Here is a 15,776-nt window from a genome sequence, read left to right as displayed (position 1 = left end):
GAGAGAATTCGAAGGAGGGAGGAGGCGAGGTAGGCCAAGAAGAGGATGGAGGGACATGGTGGATGAGTGTGTTAGGAAGAGAGGTATGGAAGTTGGTAAGGCTAGGGGACTGACAAGAGATCAAGCTAGCTAGTTGAATGTTGTGAAAAGAAGTGCACAATCTGGGATTTGGCACCCCTTTTTAACGTGACAGCGTCCGGATTTACTCTATCGGATACGTTTATGTGAAGCTACAGAATGTGGTGAATGTTTTTGGTGTATCAGATACAGCCAGGATTCTGGGGGCTTGAATGGTGAGTGAATGGAAGCATGGCCCATTAGAGTGGGCAAATTTGCACTGTCTGGATACTGCTTCTCCTCAACCTGCCCTAGGTTGGGAAAGAAAGTCCAGATGATGATGACGATGACGATGATGACAGAAAATACTTTACTGTTACAATTTAATCTTAAACACTTTTCAAATACTGTACTGTACAATTTACAGATCTTATTATTTATGAACTTACAAACTAAAGATGTTCACTTTGTCTGTATATTTCACTTATCACTTGTCATCTACAAGCAGTATATCAGGGACTTTCAGGGAAATGATGTGGGTCAGACTGAGGCACAGCACAGGGGGGCAATAATGATGTTGCCAGCCCACCACCAACTGACGCACGAACAAACAAACCGCAAGGACAATACGGTCACTCCGAACCAAGGTCAGGCAGTCTGGACAGCTTCTAGCTATATCGGTGTTTTCCTGATACATAAGAATTTAGTCTGGTCAGCTCCTCGATTCCGATAAAGGTGAATTCTGGTCTACTGAAGTCCATTGTAGTGAAGTTTTACTGTAGTTAATTCTTATTTAAAGTGGTTTCATTTAAAGTTACTTTAATATCAAGTCTCTGATGAGCAGACACTATTTCTATTCACTTAAAAATTGGTTACCAGCATTGCAGCTTTCTTTTTTTTTTTTAAACCCCTCAATCATGAACCAAAAGCATATCTCACTTGGTGCTGTTTCACTCCATGTACTATTTTGCCTGTAAACACCCTTCACTAAGTGAGGACTGCTTGTACCTCTCATTTTACACAACTCTTTCACAATCTTTGGACAACGTATATACACTATTTGTAAACTACACCCATTACCTGCCAAATATTCTTAGCTAATCACATTAAAGGTATATTTTTTAGTACACTTAGATCTCCTCTATTGAAAGTTCACCAAGAAAGGAGTCAGATTATCATGGTCAACCATATACACTCAAATCAGGTTGGAGTGTTACTGAAACTAACATTTTTCTCTTATCTATAACTGTACATGTCAGATACACTACAACACGTGTACGTAACTAGGGTCTATTGACACTGTTTATTGGGAAATATTTGCTGGATGTGAAAATTTGGTTGATGTGACCATGAAATGGAGAGTCCTGTAATAATCACTATCTACTTTCCATTCTCACATAAATTCTTTCAACTTTTCATCCCCACCCCAGTCATACTGTCAATACAGGTACTTGCATGTCCTTCAAACCTAGGCCTAATCACCTTTACATCTAAAACCTTCCTACCCTTCATTACCTTCATACCTAAACCTTTTCAGCCCTTCACCACCTTCATACCTAAATTCTTTCTGCCTTTCATCACCTTCACACCTCAACCCTTCCTGTCCTTAATCGTCTTCATACCCAAATCCTTTCTGCCTTTCATCTTCATACCTAAACCCTTTCTGCTCTTCATCACCTTCACATCAAAATCCTTTCTGCCTTTCATTACCTTCTTGTCTCGTTTCGTTTCGTTTTTAAAGGCTCCAACATGCTTCCGTGCGTTGGCCTTGGTCACCTAATGGTGGCTTTCCACGCTGCACGATCCATTGCAGCCTTCCTGTTCAGTCCCTTGACGCTGAGGTCACATTTAATGACCTCGTCCCATGTCTTTCTTGGTCTACCCCTCATAACCCCACCCCCAATATTAACACTTCTCACTTTCCTCACCCAATTATCATCCCCCATCCTCTCCACATGTCCAAACCATCTCAATCTACCTCTCCTCATCACAACACCAATACACTCCAATCCCATCCTACTTCTCAACTCTTCCATCATAAACCCAGCCCCCCCGCACCTTGAACACAGGAACGCACTACACATCCACCTAATCACTGTCATTTCTGTACATCTGAGCCGATGAATATCCTCCTCCTTTACTGACCAGGTCTCACTACCATACAGCATTACACTCCTAACACATGCTGCATACAAAGACCCCTTAGCACGTAGGGAGAGCCCTCTCAATGTCAGAAGAGGCAAGAGCTCCCTGAACTTCTTTCAACCACTTCTCACCCTAGCCACAGAGCTAGCTCCAGCCTCACCTCCAGCACACAACATGTCTCCCAAATAACAAAACTCTTCCACACACTCAAGAGATTCACCAGCAAGTTCAATCATTTCATGCCTGAAATCTCCACCTGCTTTCCCCGACACGCAGTACACATAAAATCAGCATTATCTCGCACTCTACCTCTGATACCACTACATCTCTTGTGCACCCATTTATCATAAACACCGCACAAGATAGAATTGCTTCCCACGCCCTTGTGGCAAACTGCACATGCCCACTCTCCCTCGTCTTTGACAGTACCGCCACCAACTCTAGATATCATCACTTTTGTTTCATCTGCATTTACCCTTAAGCCCTTGTACCCCATACCATCTCTCCATTTCCTAAACCTTTCCTCCGCCTCCCTTTCATTCTCTGCAATCAACACCAAATCATCAGCATACAACATCTCCCACGGGAGTCCATTTCTAAAGTCACGTGAAAGGGCTTCAAGTACCATGATAAACAACATGGGACTCAAAACTGACCCCTGATGCACACCAACATTCATGGAAAACTCATCACTCAAATCTCCATTCACTCTCACCTGGGTGCGAGCACCCACAAACATAGCCATAACTACCCTAACCAGCCACTCCTCCAAGCCAAGTTTTCTCATTGCCCACTTCACCACCTCTCTAGGGACTCCGTCAAAGGCCTTTTCCAAATCAACAAAAACAAAATACGGATCCCTTCTCCTACCAATGTATTTTTCCTGAAGCTGTCGAACAATGACTTTGGCATCAGCGGTCTCCCTACCTGGCATAAACCCAAACTGCATCTCATCAATATTCACTCTTTCTCTAATCATAACTTCTAAAACTCTCTCTATTACCTTCATTATCTGATCTAAAAGCTTTATACCTCTATAATTTCCTCTTTCCAGGGCATCACCCTTCCCATTTTACACATTTACAATTACACTCTTCAGCCAATCATCTGGGACAACACACTCATAAATAATCATATTTATCAGGTCAGTGACTAACCTCACCCCTATATCTCCTGAGGCCTTCAACATTTTGGCAGTCAACCCAGACACACCTGCTGCCTTCCCCACCTTATCCTGCCTATTGCCTCACTCACAGTAGCTGCATCAATCAAAGGCCAAGGGCCAAACACTGGATATGCTGGCTCCAAACCTTCCCTGTCCCAGTCAAACTCCTCATTCAACAACCGGCTATAATGCTCTCTCCATGCACCTTTAATATCCGCACTGTTCACCATTACCCTTCCTTGATCATTCTTCACACACTGCTCACCTATAATATCCCGATTACCACTCTTCATCTGATTTGCCACTTTAAATATCATATTTTTCCTTTCCCATGATTTAGGTTATCAAGTAAAAGTCTCTGTGACTCAGACCTTGCCCTGTATATCTCTCTTCTAGCCCTACGCTTGGCAGCCAGGTATTCCTCCTTGCTACCACCCTTCTGCCATTCCCGGAAAAGACTTCTTTTCTCCTTAACTGGAGCTTATACACCCTCATCCCACCACCAAGTTACTTTATGTACTTGGTGGTCCTCTTGTCCAACCGCATGTTACATCAGCAACTCTCAAGAGATTGTTCTTGAGTGTTCTGTACTGTTCATTAATGCATCTGTCTACAGCTCCCTGTTCAGCCACCACTCTCCTCATCTCGTTACAGAAGGCATCCCTTACTACTTGGTTTTTCAGCTTCCATATTTTCCTCCTAGGTACATAAGTCCTCTTTTTCATCACTCGTTCTTTAAGCACCATATCACAAATCAACAGTTTGTGCTGCTGCACACACTCCTCACTTCCTATAACTTTAACATCCCTCAATAACCTCCTATCAGCCCTCCTAACCAGAAAATAATCTATCTGACTGCTATTTCCCCCAGACTCATACGTAATCAACCTACTCTCTCTTTTCCTAAAATATGTGTTGCACACAATCATGTCCGTTGCCTCCCCAAACTCGAGTATCCTTTCCCCTTCTGCATTCCTTATACCATATGCACATCCCCCATGTACTCCTTCATAACCTTGTGCTGCTTCACCTACATGACCATTTAAGTCCCCTCCCAAAACCACTATTTCATCATCCCGATATTACACCTACTACACGTATTAAATCATCCTAAAATCCATCTTTCTCTGCTTCATCCAATTCTGCCTGTGCAGCATATGCCGATATGTCTAAGTATTTTTTGCCCATCATCACTTTCCCACATAAATCCAACCTTTACTCCCTCTGCCATCAACAACCTATTTATCTTTCATCACCTTTTCTGCCATAGTCAATGTCTATATTCCTTATTATCTTAATTTCCATCAACCCCTCACAGGTCTCATTTTAAGCAACAATTCCCAAAGTTCTTTTTTGCCATTAGGTGTATAATAAATTACAGAAACAATGACTATCAATCCTGTATGTAAAAATTTGTCAGTTTCTCCAAAAGAACAGTACAGTATATACAATTTGTCGGAAAACATCAGGATTTTAAAAACATCCTTACATAATGAGGACTGTTTGTATTCCTTTTATACCTACATCACCTCCTCTGCCATACTCACTGTCTGTTCCTCTATCCTGATCACCTCCTCCTGGGATCTTTCATCATCATCTTCATACTTCCGCCGCACCTCATCAATTTGTCTGTCTCTGTCTTCCAGGATCAATCTGTTCAGGTATGTCTGTTTGAGGGGAAGCTTAAGGTAAGAGGTGGATGTTCACAAACAACAGAATGGCAGTATGCTAACGATGGTTGCATGAAGAAAATGTGGGTGGTTCATATAAATAAAGGAACACAAATGGTGATTGTACTACATGTGTGTAACAGTAATAACCAAGGAAAAAAATTATTTATAAATGATTCTGAAGTTACACCTTAATATCTTGTCATGTGACACTCATACTACATATAAAAAATACTCCAGCAATGGCCACCAGAAGACTAAATGCACTTAATGTGGTAACAAACAAAACTTTCAGAAAAATGGAAAGAAATTTACACCCACACTCTACAGATAGTAAATAGGCAAAACATTATGCTAGGTCTTAACATCCTAGGTTATTGAATGATGTCCCATTTCCTTTTAAGGATGTTTTCTGTGAACTGGAAGATAAACCAAATGCCAAAACTAGTTAAACACTTTCCAACAGTTACTGGATGCTGTTGGGAAAAAGTAATCTAAAGATGTACAGTATACTGCACTAAGATTTGCAACAATAAATGACTGACTTGCACTCTGATTCTATTTCCGTGTGGTTGAGCTTCCTCCCTATGAGTGATGATTGTAGGGATAGTTATCAAAGCTTACAGCCACACTTTACTCTCATTGTAGTATCTCCCAGGGTCTTTGTTCCCCCACTCTTAAAAAAAAAAAAAGAGAGAAAAAAAAAGGCAACCTATGCACATCATAACTATGCAATACACTCAACCCTCAGCTGTCACGGGTTCCGCTATAGTGTATCTTGCTATCATGCCTATATAAAAAACTACCCAAATACCTTTATCACGCACTAAATGCCTGCTATTGCGCACCGGAAATGTTCAAAAATTTAAAAAAGGCCAGGCTCCAGTGCTCCGCCCAGCCAACAAAAACTTCACTCCATGATTGGTTGTGTGACGTCAGCGCCAGCCGAGCACTGACTGGCCGCCCGACCAAGTCTTCTGACGCCAAACCATTCAAGTACGCACCCTCAGACCGTGAACAGTGACAGAGAGAACAATAACCTTTTTTATGATACGACCATGGCCAACGTACCCCCTCCCTGTTCCCCTACCATCATCCAACATAATGCTGCGGCACCTGGCAGGGAAATAAAGAAAAGGAAGAACTAAGTTATGTAGATAAACTGGAAATGTGAAACTTATAGACAATGGTGAGACCAAGCGAAGTGTGGGGAAGAAATATAACATCAGTGAATCAACCGTGAGGGGTATTTATAAGAATCATGATCACATCATAAAACATGCTCATTTTTGGACTATTATATGTTAATATGTGTACAAAAAGGGTATCTTAGGGGTAAATATTGAGGTCATGGCACCAATTAGAATTATTTCCATAAGTTCTTCAATGTGGCTTTCATGGTTTCGGCTATAGCGCAGCCATAGCGGGACCAATTGGGAATGATAGCCGAGGGTTGAGTGTATAATGCGTTTTTTTTTTTGTTTTTTTTGCCTAGTCAAGAGCACAGGGGCCCAGGGTTGGGCTACTTAGTCCTGACATTTAACATGGGAGGTGACCAACTTTGCTTGCCCCTAAATGATATTATGTGAATTATAAGTATTAACCATTCTTCAGATGAAAACCCATAAAGGCTCCCTCCAGTTGGAGTGTCTTAACCTACTGCAGTGGACCACTAGGCATCCATTTGGCTATATGAATAACATCCAAGAGTCGATATTTTCCCAGTGTACAGGAAACTATTTGGCTTGTCACATGTACAAGCACCGTAAGGTTGCATCAGACTGAATGAATATATAATAGGTTCCCTATCTACCACACTACAGGATGTACTCCAACAACTACTATTGGCTAACTACTTTCAAAACTCACACACATACTATTACAGTTATCTAACCTGCAGTTCTATTTCCTGGGAAATTCTCTTTTCCTCTGCCACATTGAAGCGACGCTTGCGAGCCACACGTATGACACAAGCAATGTCGTCTCCATAGTTGACCTTTTGTTCTTTGGCCAAGTCTTGTGCTAGACACAAGAAGAGTAAATAAATGGTTGTCCTTCCTGGATAGTGACTGAAAATAGGAATACTGTATAATAATGCTAAGAGGGCAAAATACAACAGCCAAAGTTTGGTGATGCCATAATATAATTAGCAATACCAATTAAATGTTTACTGATTTGCAGTGACTAACTGTGAATTGAAAAATAGTAAATAATCAGTAGATAGAGCATTCCAATGTCCATAATATTTCATTACACTGAAACTATTACAGCATCTCAGAATATAAAACAACAATACCACTATCAAAGTGAGGCAAAGACAATGGAAATTAACCTCGCTGCAGGTGTTTTATGCTCTCATCGAAGTTATCTGTCTCAAGGAGTGCCTGGCCAAGGAAGAAATGTGCCTTCACCAGCATAGGGTCAATCTCAAGTGCAGTGCGACAATCCTGGCACACCAACTCCCATCGCTTCAATTTGAGGTGGCACAGTGCACGGTTGGTGTAGTATACAGACACTGAAGGCTTCTTGGCCTGAGAAAAGTGCATGTGATTATTTAGTAAATTTCTTAAAAACCTAAAATTCACTGTAATATATACTTCCTATAACAGTTAAAAAAAAGAGTGGCTAAGTGACTGAAGTCACAAAGTAAATCTTAAAATCAGGGACTCACCTAAATCTTTCAGTATGATGACATTACATTCAGTCTGTTTTACATACACCTCTCTTGAAGTCATTCATTCATTCATTGCCAGATGCCATGTATCCCAAACGGGGTGGCCAAGGGCTTAGAGTTAATTGTTTTACAGGGAGGGGCACTAATCCTCCACCAACCCCCTGAAGTCAAGGGTAAAAATTATCACACACACACACACCGCTCGCTGGTGCAGTGGTAACGTTCTCACTTGCCAACTGGTGGACGGGAGTTCGTGCCTCGCTCAGGTTGCGAAAAGTTTCACTGACGAAGTGGGAGGTTACTGTCCCCCTTGAGCAAGGGGACGGGTGTGTGCGTGTGTGTGAAGGTCACAGCCTTGCCCTTAGATCGGACTATATGAGCTCTCTGCTCCCTTCCGGGAGGGTAAAAGCTGACAATCACGACCATCAAGTGATCCTGACTGACCCGGTGAATTACACACACACACACACACACACACACACACACACACACACACACACACACACACACACATGGTTGATGGAGTGAACAGTTATGCAAGTATGTCTGCTGATGATGTAAAGATCTTGAGGAAGGTAGAGGTTGAGGAGGATTGTAAAATGTTGCAGGAGAAGTAGGATAGGATACATGATTGGAGCTGGACATGCGAAATGAAATTTAATGTAAAGAAATGTAAAATATTGGAAATGGGTAAAAGTACCAGGAGGCCATCACTGAATTATTTGATGGGTAATGAATTAATCACAAAAATGAGAGAAGAGAAAGATTTGGGTGTGCTGGTCCAAGATAGTTTGTCACCAGAAAAGCACATTAACAAGATAGTTGGAGAGACTTATAAACTCTTGACTAACACAGGAGTAGCATTTCATTATATGGATGAGGAGATGATGAAAAAATTGATAGTGGCCATGATCCGCCCCAGGTTAGAATATGCAGTGGTAGTGTGGTCCCCACACAAAAAGAAAGATATAAACAAGATTGAGAGAATACAAAGAACAGCAACCAAGATGGTCCCCAGTCTGGCAGACCTGTCATACAGAGAGAGGCTGGAAAAGCTGGATTTGCCTTCCTTAGAGGAAAGGAGAAAGAGGGGAGACATGATTGCAGTGTTCAGGACCATGGTGGGAGTAGATAAAATTGACAAAGAAGATCTGTTTGTATGGGATAAGAGAGCAACAAGAGGACACTGAATGAAATTGAAAAAGTCAAGCTGCTTGAAGGATATCAAGAAATATAGCTTTCCTTACAGAAGTATAGACTTATGGAACAGCCTGGACAGAGATAGTCCAGTCTAAAAACTTAAACGAGTTTAAAGCTAAATTTGACTTATTGAGAAATAGCGACGGAAACCCACGAACATAGCACATTATGTATATCACAATTAGGTATATTAGGTAAATACATAAATATTTGGAACAACTTAGACAAAGAGGTGGTGCATGAGAAAAACATTCATGTGTGTAAAGGTAGACTTGATAAATGTGGATATGGAGACAGGACAACACAAGCATTGCTCAATTCCTGTATACTACAAATAGGTAAATACACACACACACACGCACGCACGCACGCACGCACACACACGCACGCACGCACACACACACACACACACACACACACACACACACAGATAAAATATAAAAACTAATGTTTGCTAACATGAAAATGAGTGTTACAGAAAGGCAGGAAAAGATTAGCTAGCCTCAAGGTGTTGGTTGGATGTTTAACCCACGGGGCTCAGGGACAATTTTTTTTCATTTTTTTTATCCCTTGACTGTTTTATCCAGTTTAGGACAGGCTTTGCAAATGGAAGGGTTAGATACAGCCTTCAGTAACCCCTTCAATATGATATGCCTTTCCAAAACTGAATAAAACTGTCTGGTGGCAACAAGAATAAACTAACAAGAATGCCACCTGGATTTATGAGGTTAATGGTACTTCATTGTCTACTCTTGCTATATACATTACTACTACAGTGTACCATATTATAAGAGGAAATTAATAACACTGTGTATAGGAAGCATGAAGCTCTATAGTGGTGAAATATTAGAAGTCATTGAGTAACCTTGATCCATCTCATTGAGCAGACCCATTAACTGAAGATAAGCAATTGCCCCTGCAGGCCCATCCTGCGCAATGAACTAATATTCCCCTGCAGCAGACAGCAAGGTGTGGGGAAGAGTATGGAGGTTTGGTTCTGGATGGATGTAGTATTAGTGTCCCTCCACCCAGGTACCAGAGGCACCATATTGGGCTACACAACACCTCTTAATTTGGTTATATGGTTACCATTAAACACTGTACAGAACAGTATATGGTTTCCTACATTACACAACACATTAGGCCTGTCACTCAGTATACAGCCTCCTACAGAGGAAAGAAGAATAATACAAAGTGACAGGAAAGACAGGAGAAACAGGAAGAGAGGAGGGCAGACACAAAAAAAGAATGATACAAAGGAAGAAGCAGGCAGCATTACATCAGGTGAGTTTATGATGGTTTCCACCACCTACCCTGAAAAGTACAGGTGGGGCTGTAAATCTGAATGCAATGTTTTTCATTCATTCATTGCCAGATGCCATGTATCCCAAACGGGGTGGCCAATGGCTTAGAGTTAATTGTTTTACAGGGAGGGGCACTAATCCTCCACCAACCCCACTTGACACGTAGGGATGCCAACAGCATCTGGTGTTCCCAGGCGGTCACCCATCCATGTACTAACCAGACCCAACGTTGCTTAACTTCGCTGATCGGACGGGAAGCAATGTACTGATGTGAAAATGGTGGTAGTGGTCTGTAATGCCACAATGAGGGACAACAATATACACTAATTGAAAAGGATATCTAGGCAATGACATATTTAGTGAGATAATGCACATTGGAAACATATCCCTTAAATTCTCTCAATCTATGCCTTTACTTATTTCACTGTTCATTATCATCTACCATTACGGTATATTCATCCATCAAAATGCTGATTATTGTACTGTACTTTCACGTTGCCACTATCTTTATTATGTACCTTAATCCCAATAGAACTACCATCATAGGATTCATGATTGCTGCTGTATAATAACAGCATATAGTAAAAGATTATCAGGGTTCTCTGACAGCACACGGTGAAAGATTATCCGGGTTCAAAGGTCTCAAGTGATGGTAGGACTGCTTATTATGTGGTGTATGGTGATGACTCAAGTGATGGTAGAACTGCTTATTATGTGGTATATGGCAATGACTTTTGTAACAGCAGAAAATTTTTCTTGGTACTGATATTCATCTTTCTCTCTCTTTTAACTGTGGGCAATTTAGACAATCTTGGCAGCTCTTTCAACTGTTTGCTGGCTTCTTTTTAATGAATACTCATATACATACTGGTGCATCATTGAAAGACTTGTGCTTCTCAACAGGAGAAAGTTCTGCCAACATGATCATCAGACTACTTGTGGTTTCCTCAACCTTTTCAATCTGATGACATAGTCTATGATACTTTCAGACTTTGAGTGATTAATTTGCATACTGTAGCACAAGTGGCCTTAAGGCTACACACGGCCTTAAGTTGGGTGATTTAAGGCCATACGTTGCTAAGGCCCATGCATGAAGCACCTGCAGGAGGGTAAGCCTCAGAAAGACCACTTTAGACACTAAGACCGAGTCAGAGCAGCCTTACCGTACTGTGACCCATAAATAATGTAACTATGATTTTATATTCTCTACAGCACAAACAGGAGCAAATTTGTTATTGTTTGTCTTGGTATGGAGTTGGTGGTTGCCTGTGAACCAGATCGTGCTTTGCGAAGAGAATGGAGATTTCAAGGATCCACTGAGCCCCATCAACATAAATGATAAACATGCACTGAGACAATAACGCCTCCCCAGGAACGAATTCCTTTGTTTAACAAAACTTGAGCCTTATATAGGGAGGGTCACACAACACTCCCATGCCATTCCTGGTCAAACAACAGTTTTGGCACCCCAGAGGCTCTATGCTAGTGGGATTTTTCAAAGTGTTGTTGGAGACATCTGTGGTATTCATCAGTCAAGTGTATCAGGAGTGATATCAGGTGCGACAGATGCTTTATATGGAAAAGGACTCGGAAAAATAAAGATGCCCAGTGGTTTGCAGTGGACGACAAAGACTAGAGGGTTTCCACTGAATGAACAATTTTCCTGAAGTGCTTGGTCTCCTTGGGGAAGAAGGGAAAGAGTATTTCTCTAGCATCCCTTCTTGTTGTAAGAGGCAACTAAAAGGGGCCTTTCTGTCACTAGTCTTTCTCTCCTTACTGTCCTTTTCTGTCTTCTGTCCTACCTCTTGATATTTCCGTGTTTCTTCTGGCCTTTATTTTCCCTTTACTCCTACATGGCTATGTAGTGATACTGTACTATGGCTTGTTGATAATTCTTCATTATTCCTTTCTTCCTAAACTGCTTGGAGCAGTGGATTGAACTCTCTTACAAACTAAGATCCCAGATCAGAAAGAACTTGTATTTGTCAAGTGCAAAGATTTTCATTCACTGAATGAGCAGGCTGTTTGTGAGAGCAACAAAATGATAATGAGCTGTAATGGCAGATATCCTGGCAGCACTCATGCTGCCTATATCTGGCCTAATTCTAACCTCTGCCAGAGATCTCAACCAAGTTGTCTATGATGACAGTTTTCTGCTAGGTAACTGTGGTAGCTGATTACTGTAAAGTTTGGCAATGGTTAGGTAAAACATGGCAAAAATAATGGCGAGTTCCCATTAATATTGCTATTTTGTTTCTTTAATCCTAAACTATCTCATCTTACTAATGTTTTAAAAGTTGTGCAGGTGTGTAGCTCTTCATTACTAATGATGGAACATCTATTCTTTGTGCCCAACACTGTTTTCAATTAATTACCAGCACTTCACTTGCTTATCCTTGAATGCTGTGTAAACACTCACTCTCACCCCCTGCTGATTCACAAAGCTCTGTGATTGGCCCAACATTTCTGTGTTCTTCCATCTGACTGGTTGGCAGGGTCTCTGCTGACACATAAGATTTCTCCCAAACATTCCCTACAGCTAAGGCCAACCTTAGTTAAGGCTGATGCATTAAACTTAAGTCAGTCTTAAGACAAGGCCAGGGTTTGTCAGGCATGGGCCACAGAGGCAGCCGTATGGCTGCCTTTAATATTTCATAGCCTTAAGGCTGCCTTCTGATGGAGTTTTGTGCATATCAGCCCAGGTCTCCTCTTTAGATGAATTAAATCCCATGGAGGTTGCAGGTACAATACTGTATGAACAAAAAGATTATTATATCACCTGATTCATGGTTTGAAGAATTGGTGAGTAGCCAAGACCCTCAAATATGGCATCATTTATTACATGTAAACGCTGAAAGGAACACCATGACCTTTAAATCATTACAACCTCTCGCCCTAAACCATGACCAACTGCATTCTTGTGTGTGGATATTCCGGAAATGTACTTCATATGGCAACTGGTATATCGAGTGCATTTACAGGAAAGCACTTAACATTTTTTATCATAACAATATGGCACTGCCTCTAAAAGTCAAAAGAAATATGGTTAGCAGAATGTTGAAGCAAAAGTTTATTTTGGAAATAAGATCAACTCTACAGTATAAATCCACTCAAAATTTTTGTAACCTCAAATTCTGGGGACTAAAAATGAACAATGGCCAATGTGCTGCAATATGCTTCCAATCAGGTCACCATGACTGGGGAAACCTGGGACCATATGTGCCCTATTACATTAACAATGATCATATTGACACATCTTATTCTGATGTGGGTGTTATCACTGACTCATCCCTGAGGTTCCATCCACAAATCTACAACACTGTATGCAAAGCTGGAGAACAGCTAGTACGCTGTTGGAATCTACTGTCAACAGACTCCTATAAATCAAGAAATCTTTATATACTGTGCTACACATAACAGGTCTTTATTTAAATATGCTTTTTGTGTCTGGTGTTCTTTATTCATAGATCTAAAACTTTTTGAGTCTATACACCAAAGATGTATGAGAAATAATATGGTGCAGAATATCAGTCTGCTATGCATCACAACTGAGATGGCTAGAACTACACTATCAAGGGATATTTTTTGGGGGGTCAATCTATTAATATGCTGGAAAATCTTCCATGACTCCTCGGCTGTGCAATCTGGTATGACCTTTTGTTCCTTTTTATGACCCTAGAAATCTAAAGTAGAGGCAATATCTAAGAATACAAAAGAGCATTTGGCATTAGAAAGCAAATACAGATTTCTTTAGTGTCAGACTTACAAATGTACTGAATTCTCTGCCATCTCACGTTGCACAGCCTCCCATTATCTGTGCCTTTAAAAAATAATTGAATGATTTTTTTAGACAGTCTTGTGATTTCTGTAAATGAAGGACCTACTTCTTTGATTTTTGCTAGATTGTGCTTATGATGCATATAACAGAATTACCTATTAGTTATATATCTGTGCATTAAGCATGGTCCTGTTTAAACTGGTGCACCAACAGATACTGGCTTCCCTTGACCTTGATAAGTTTTCCTACAAATATATGACTTTCTTTGAGTGGAGGGGGGCCTTAGGCGAGTAAACTGGGTGAAAATATCTGATAAAAAGAACTGACTAAATGATTTAACACTCTCTTTAAAAATCAATTTTAGGAAATGCTCTTATTCAGCCTCAAGAGATGGATTTTTTCCTTTCTTTTATGATATTTCTTTCCCCTTCTGAACAGGTTCATCTGTGTATGTCCAAATACTGTATGCTGTCACCACTTCCTATTGATGGGTCCACTCAAGTAGACAGACTGAGGTTGGTAAATAACAATAATAACAACCACTTCCTGTCCTCCCCCTCAGACTAAGTTCCATATAAAAAGGGCAGGCTTGAAATAAGCGGCAGAACTTGATAAAAATGAATGATGACACATACATGAACTTGAGAGAGATTATGAGGTAAACTGCTCACTTAAAATGACCAAAACTAACCAACCCTACAATGTAATACAGTACTCTCTAAAATGTTAATACAAAAGAATGGAAACATTTAACAAAAACTGCTGGAAAATATAAGTTTCCTACAATGTAACACTCCCTAAAATGTTAACACGAAAGTTAACAATTAATGAAATCTGTAAAAAGATAATTTGGAAACTACTGTACTGTACTTTCTTTTTTGAGGATCAAATACATTTTCTGTATTTTCGTCAAATTTTCTTCCAACTGCTATTACAACAGAAGACTATCCAATCTGATTTGATATACAGTCGACCCTCGATTCTACGGACCCTGAATCAACAGATTTCGGATGCAGTGGACAATATCTGCTGGCAGAGAATCGCTCCGGACACCGGCCATTTGTCCGTTATTTGAAAGTTTGTCTGGTAGGCCGGTAGGTGACAGTGTGAGGCAATAGATAAATATGGAACAGGTACACTCACGATCACTGACTTCTGCTCACGGGTGCCCCTTTCCTACCCCTATATACCCAGGGAAGATGGGAGAGGGGGACGAAATGAGCTCCACCTGCTTCTACCCCAGCTCCCAACTTTCTCACGTACCCCTACCCAACTCAACCCCCCACTCATCATTCTTAACTGGCAGTTACATCTCAAGCTAACCTCATGCTCTACACTCATAGGCACATTACTAATACACAAACATAAAACACTAGGATCTGTAAAAAGTACATAATATAACAATGAACATGCTGCAGCAAGAAATTAATGCATTATAACGTTGACAGTAAAACAAAAACGTTAACAACAGCCATCCCAGGCCTCATGCGTTGGGTGCTTGCATGCGTGCGTGTCTGTGCCTGTGTGTTTGGGTGTGTCTATGTCTGTGTGCGCGTGCATGCATGCGTGTCTTGTCTATGTGTGTGTTTGCAAAGCAGTGCACTCAACACATGAGGCCTGAGGTGGATGTTGTTAACATTTTTGTTTTACTGTCAACGCCATAATGCATTAACTTCCTGCTGCAGCGTCTTGACAGTTATAGTACTGTATATACTTTTAACAGATCCTAGTGTTTATGTTTGTATTTGTGGTGGGACCAAGAGTGATAAGCATGAAATCAGCT

At 40.9% G+C, this 15,776-nt stretch overlaps 1 protein-coding gene across 1 annotated transcript in view; it reads right to left on the bottom strand.

The window, feature by feature from the left end:
- The window catches only part of STUB1 (STIP1 homology and U-box containing protein 1), a 70,125-nt gene that overhangs the window by 38,988 nt on the left and 15,361 nt on the right, over positions 1-15,776 (bottom strand). Inside the window, exons 2-4 of the mRNA XM_080268025.1 lie at positions 7,370-7,568; positions 6,932-7,059; positions 4,915-5,034 (exon numbers count right to left, since the gene is read on the bottom strand). Coding sequence (XP_080124151.1) covers positions 4,915-5,034; positions 6,932-7,059; positions 7,370-7,568 — 447 coding nt within the window. The remainder of the gene's footprint in view (positions 1-4,914; positions 5,035-6,931; positions 7,060-7,369; positions 7,569-15,776) is intronic.

This window comes from Coenobita brevimanus, chromosome 26, assembly GCF_032717465.1.
Source record: "Coenobita brevimanus isolate Jiangsu-jjx chromosome 26, ASM3271746v2, whole genome shotgun sequence".
NCBI classification, from domain to species: Eukaryota; Metazoa; Arthropoda; class Malacostraca; order Decapoda; family Coenobitidae; genus Coenobita; species Coenobita brevimanus.
Note: the sequence above shows the minus strand (reverse complement) of the source record. Positions and strands in the feature narration are given on the sequence as shown.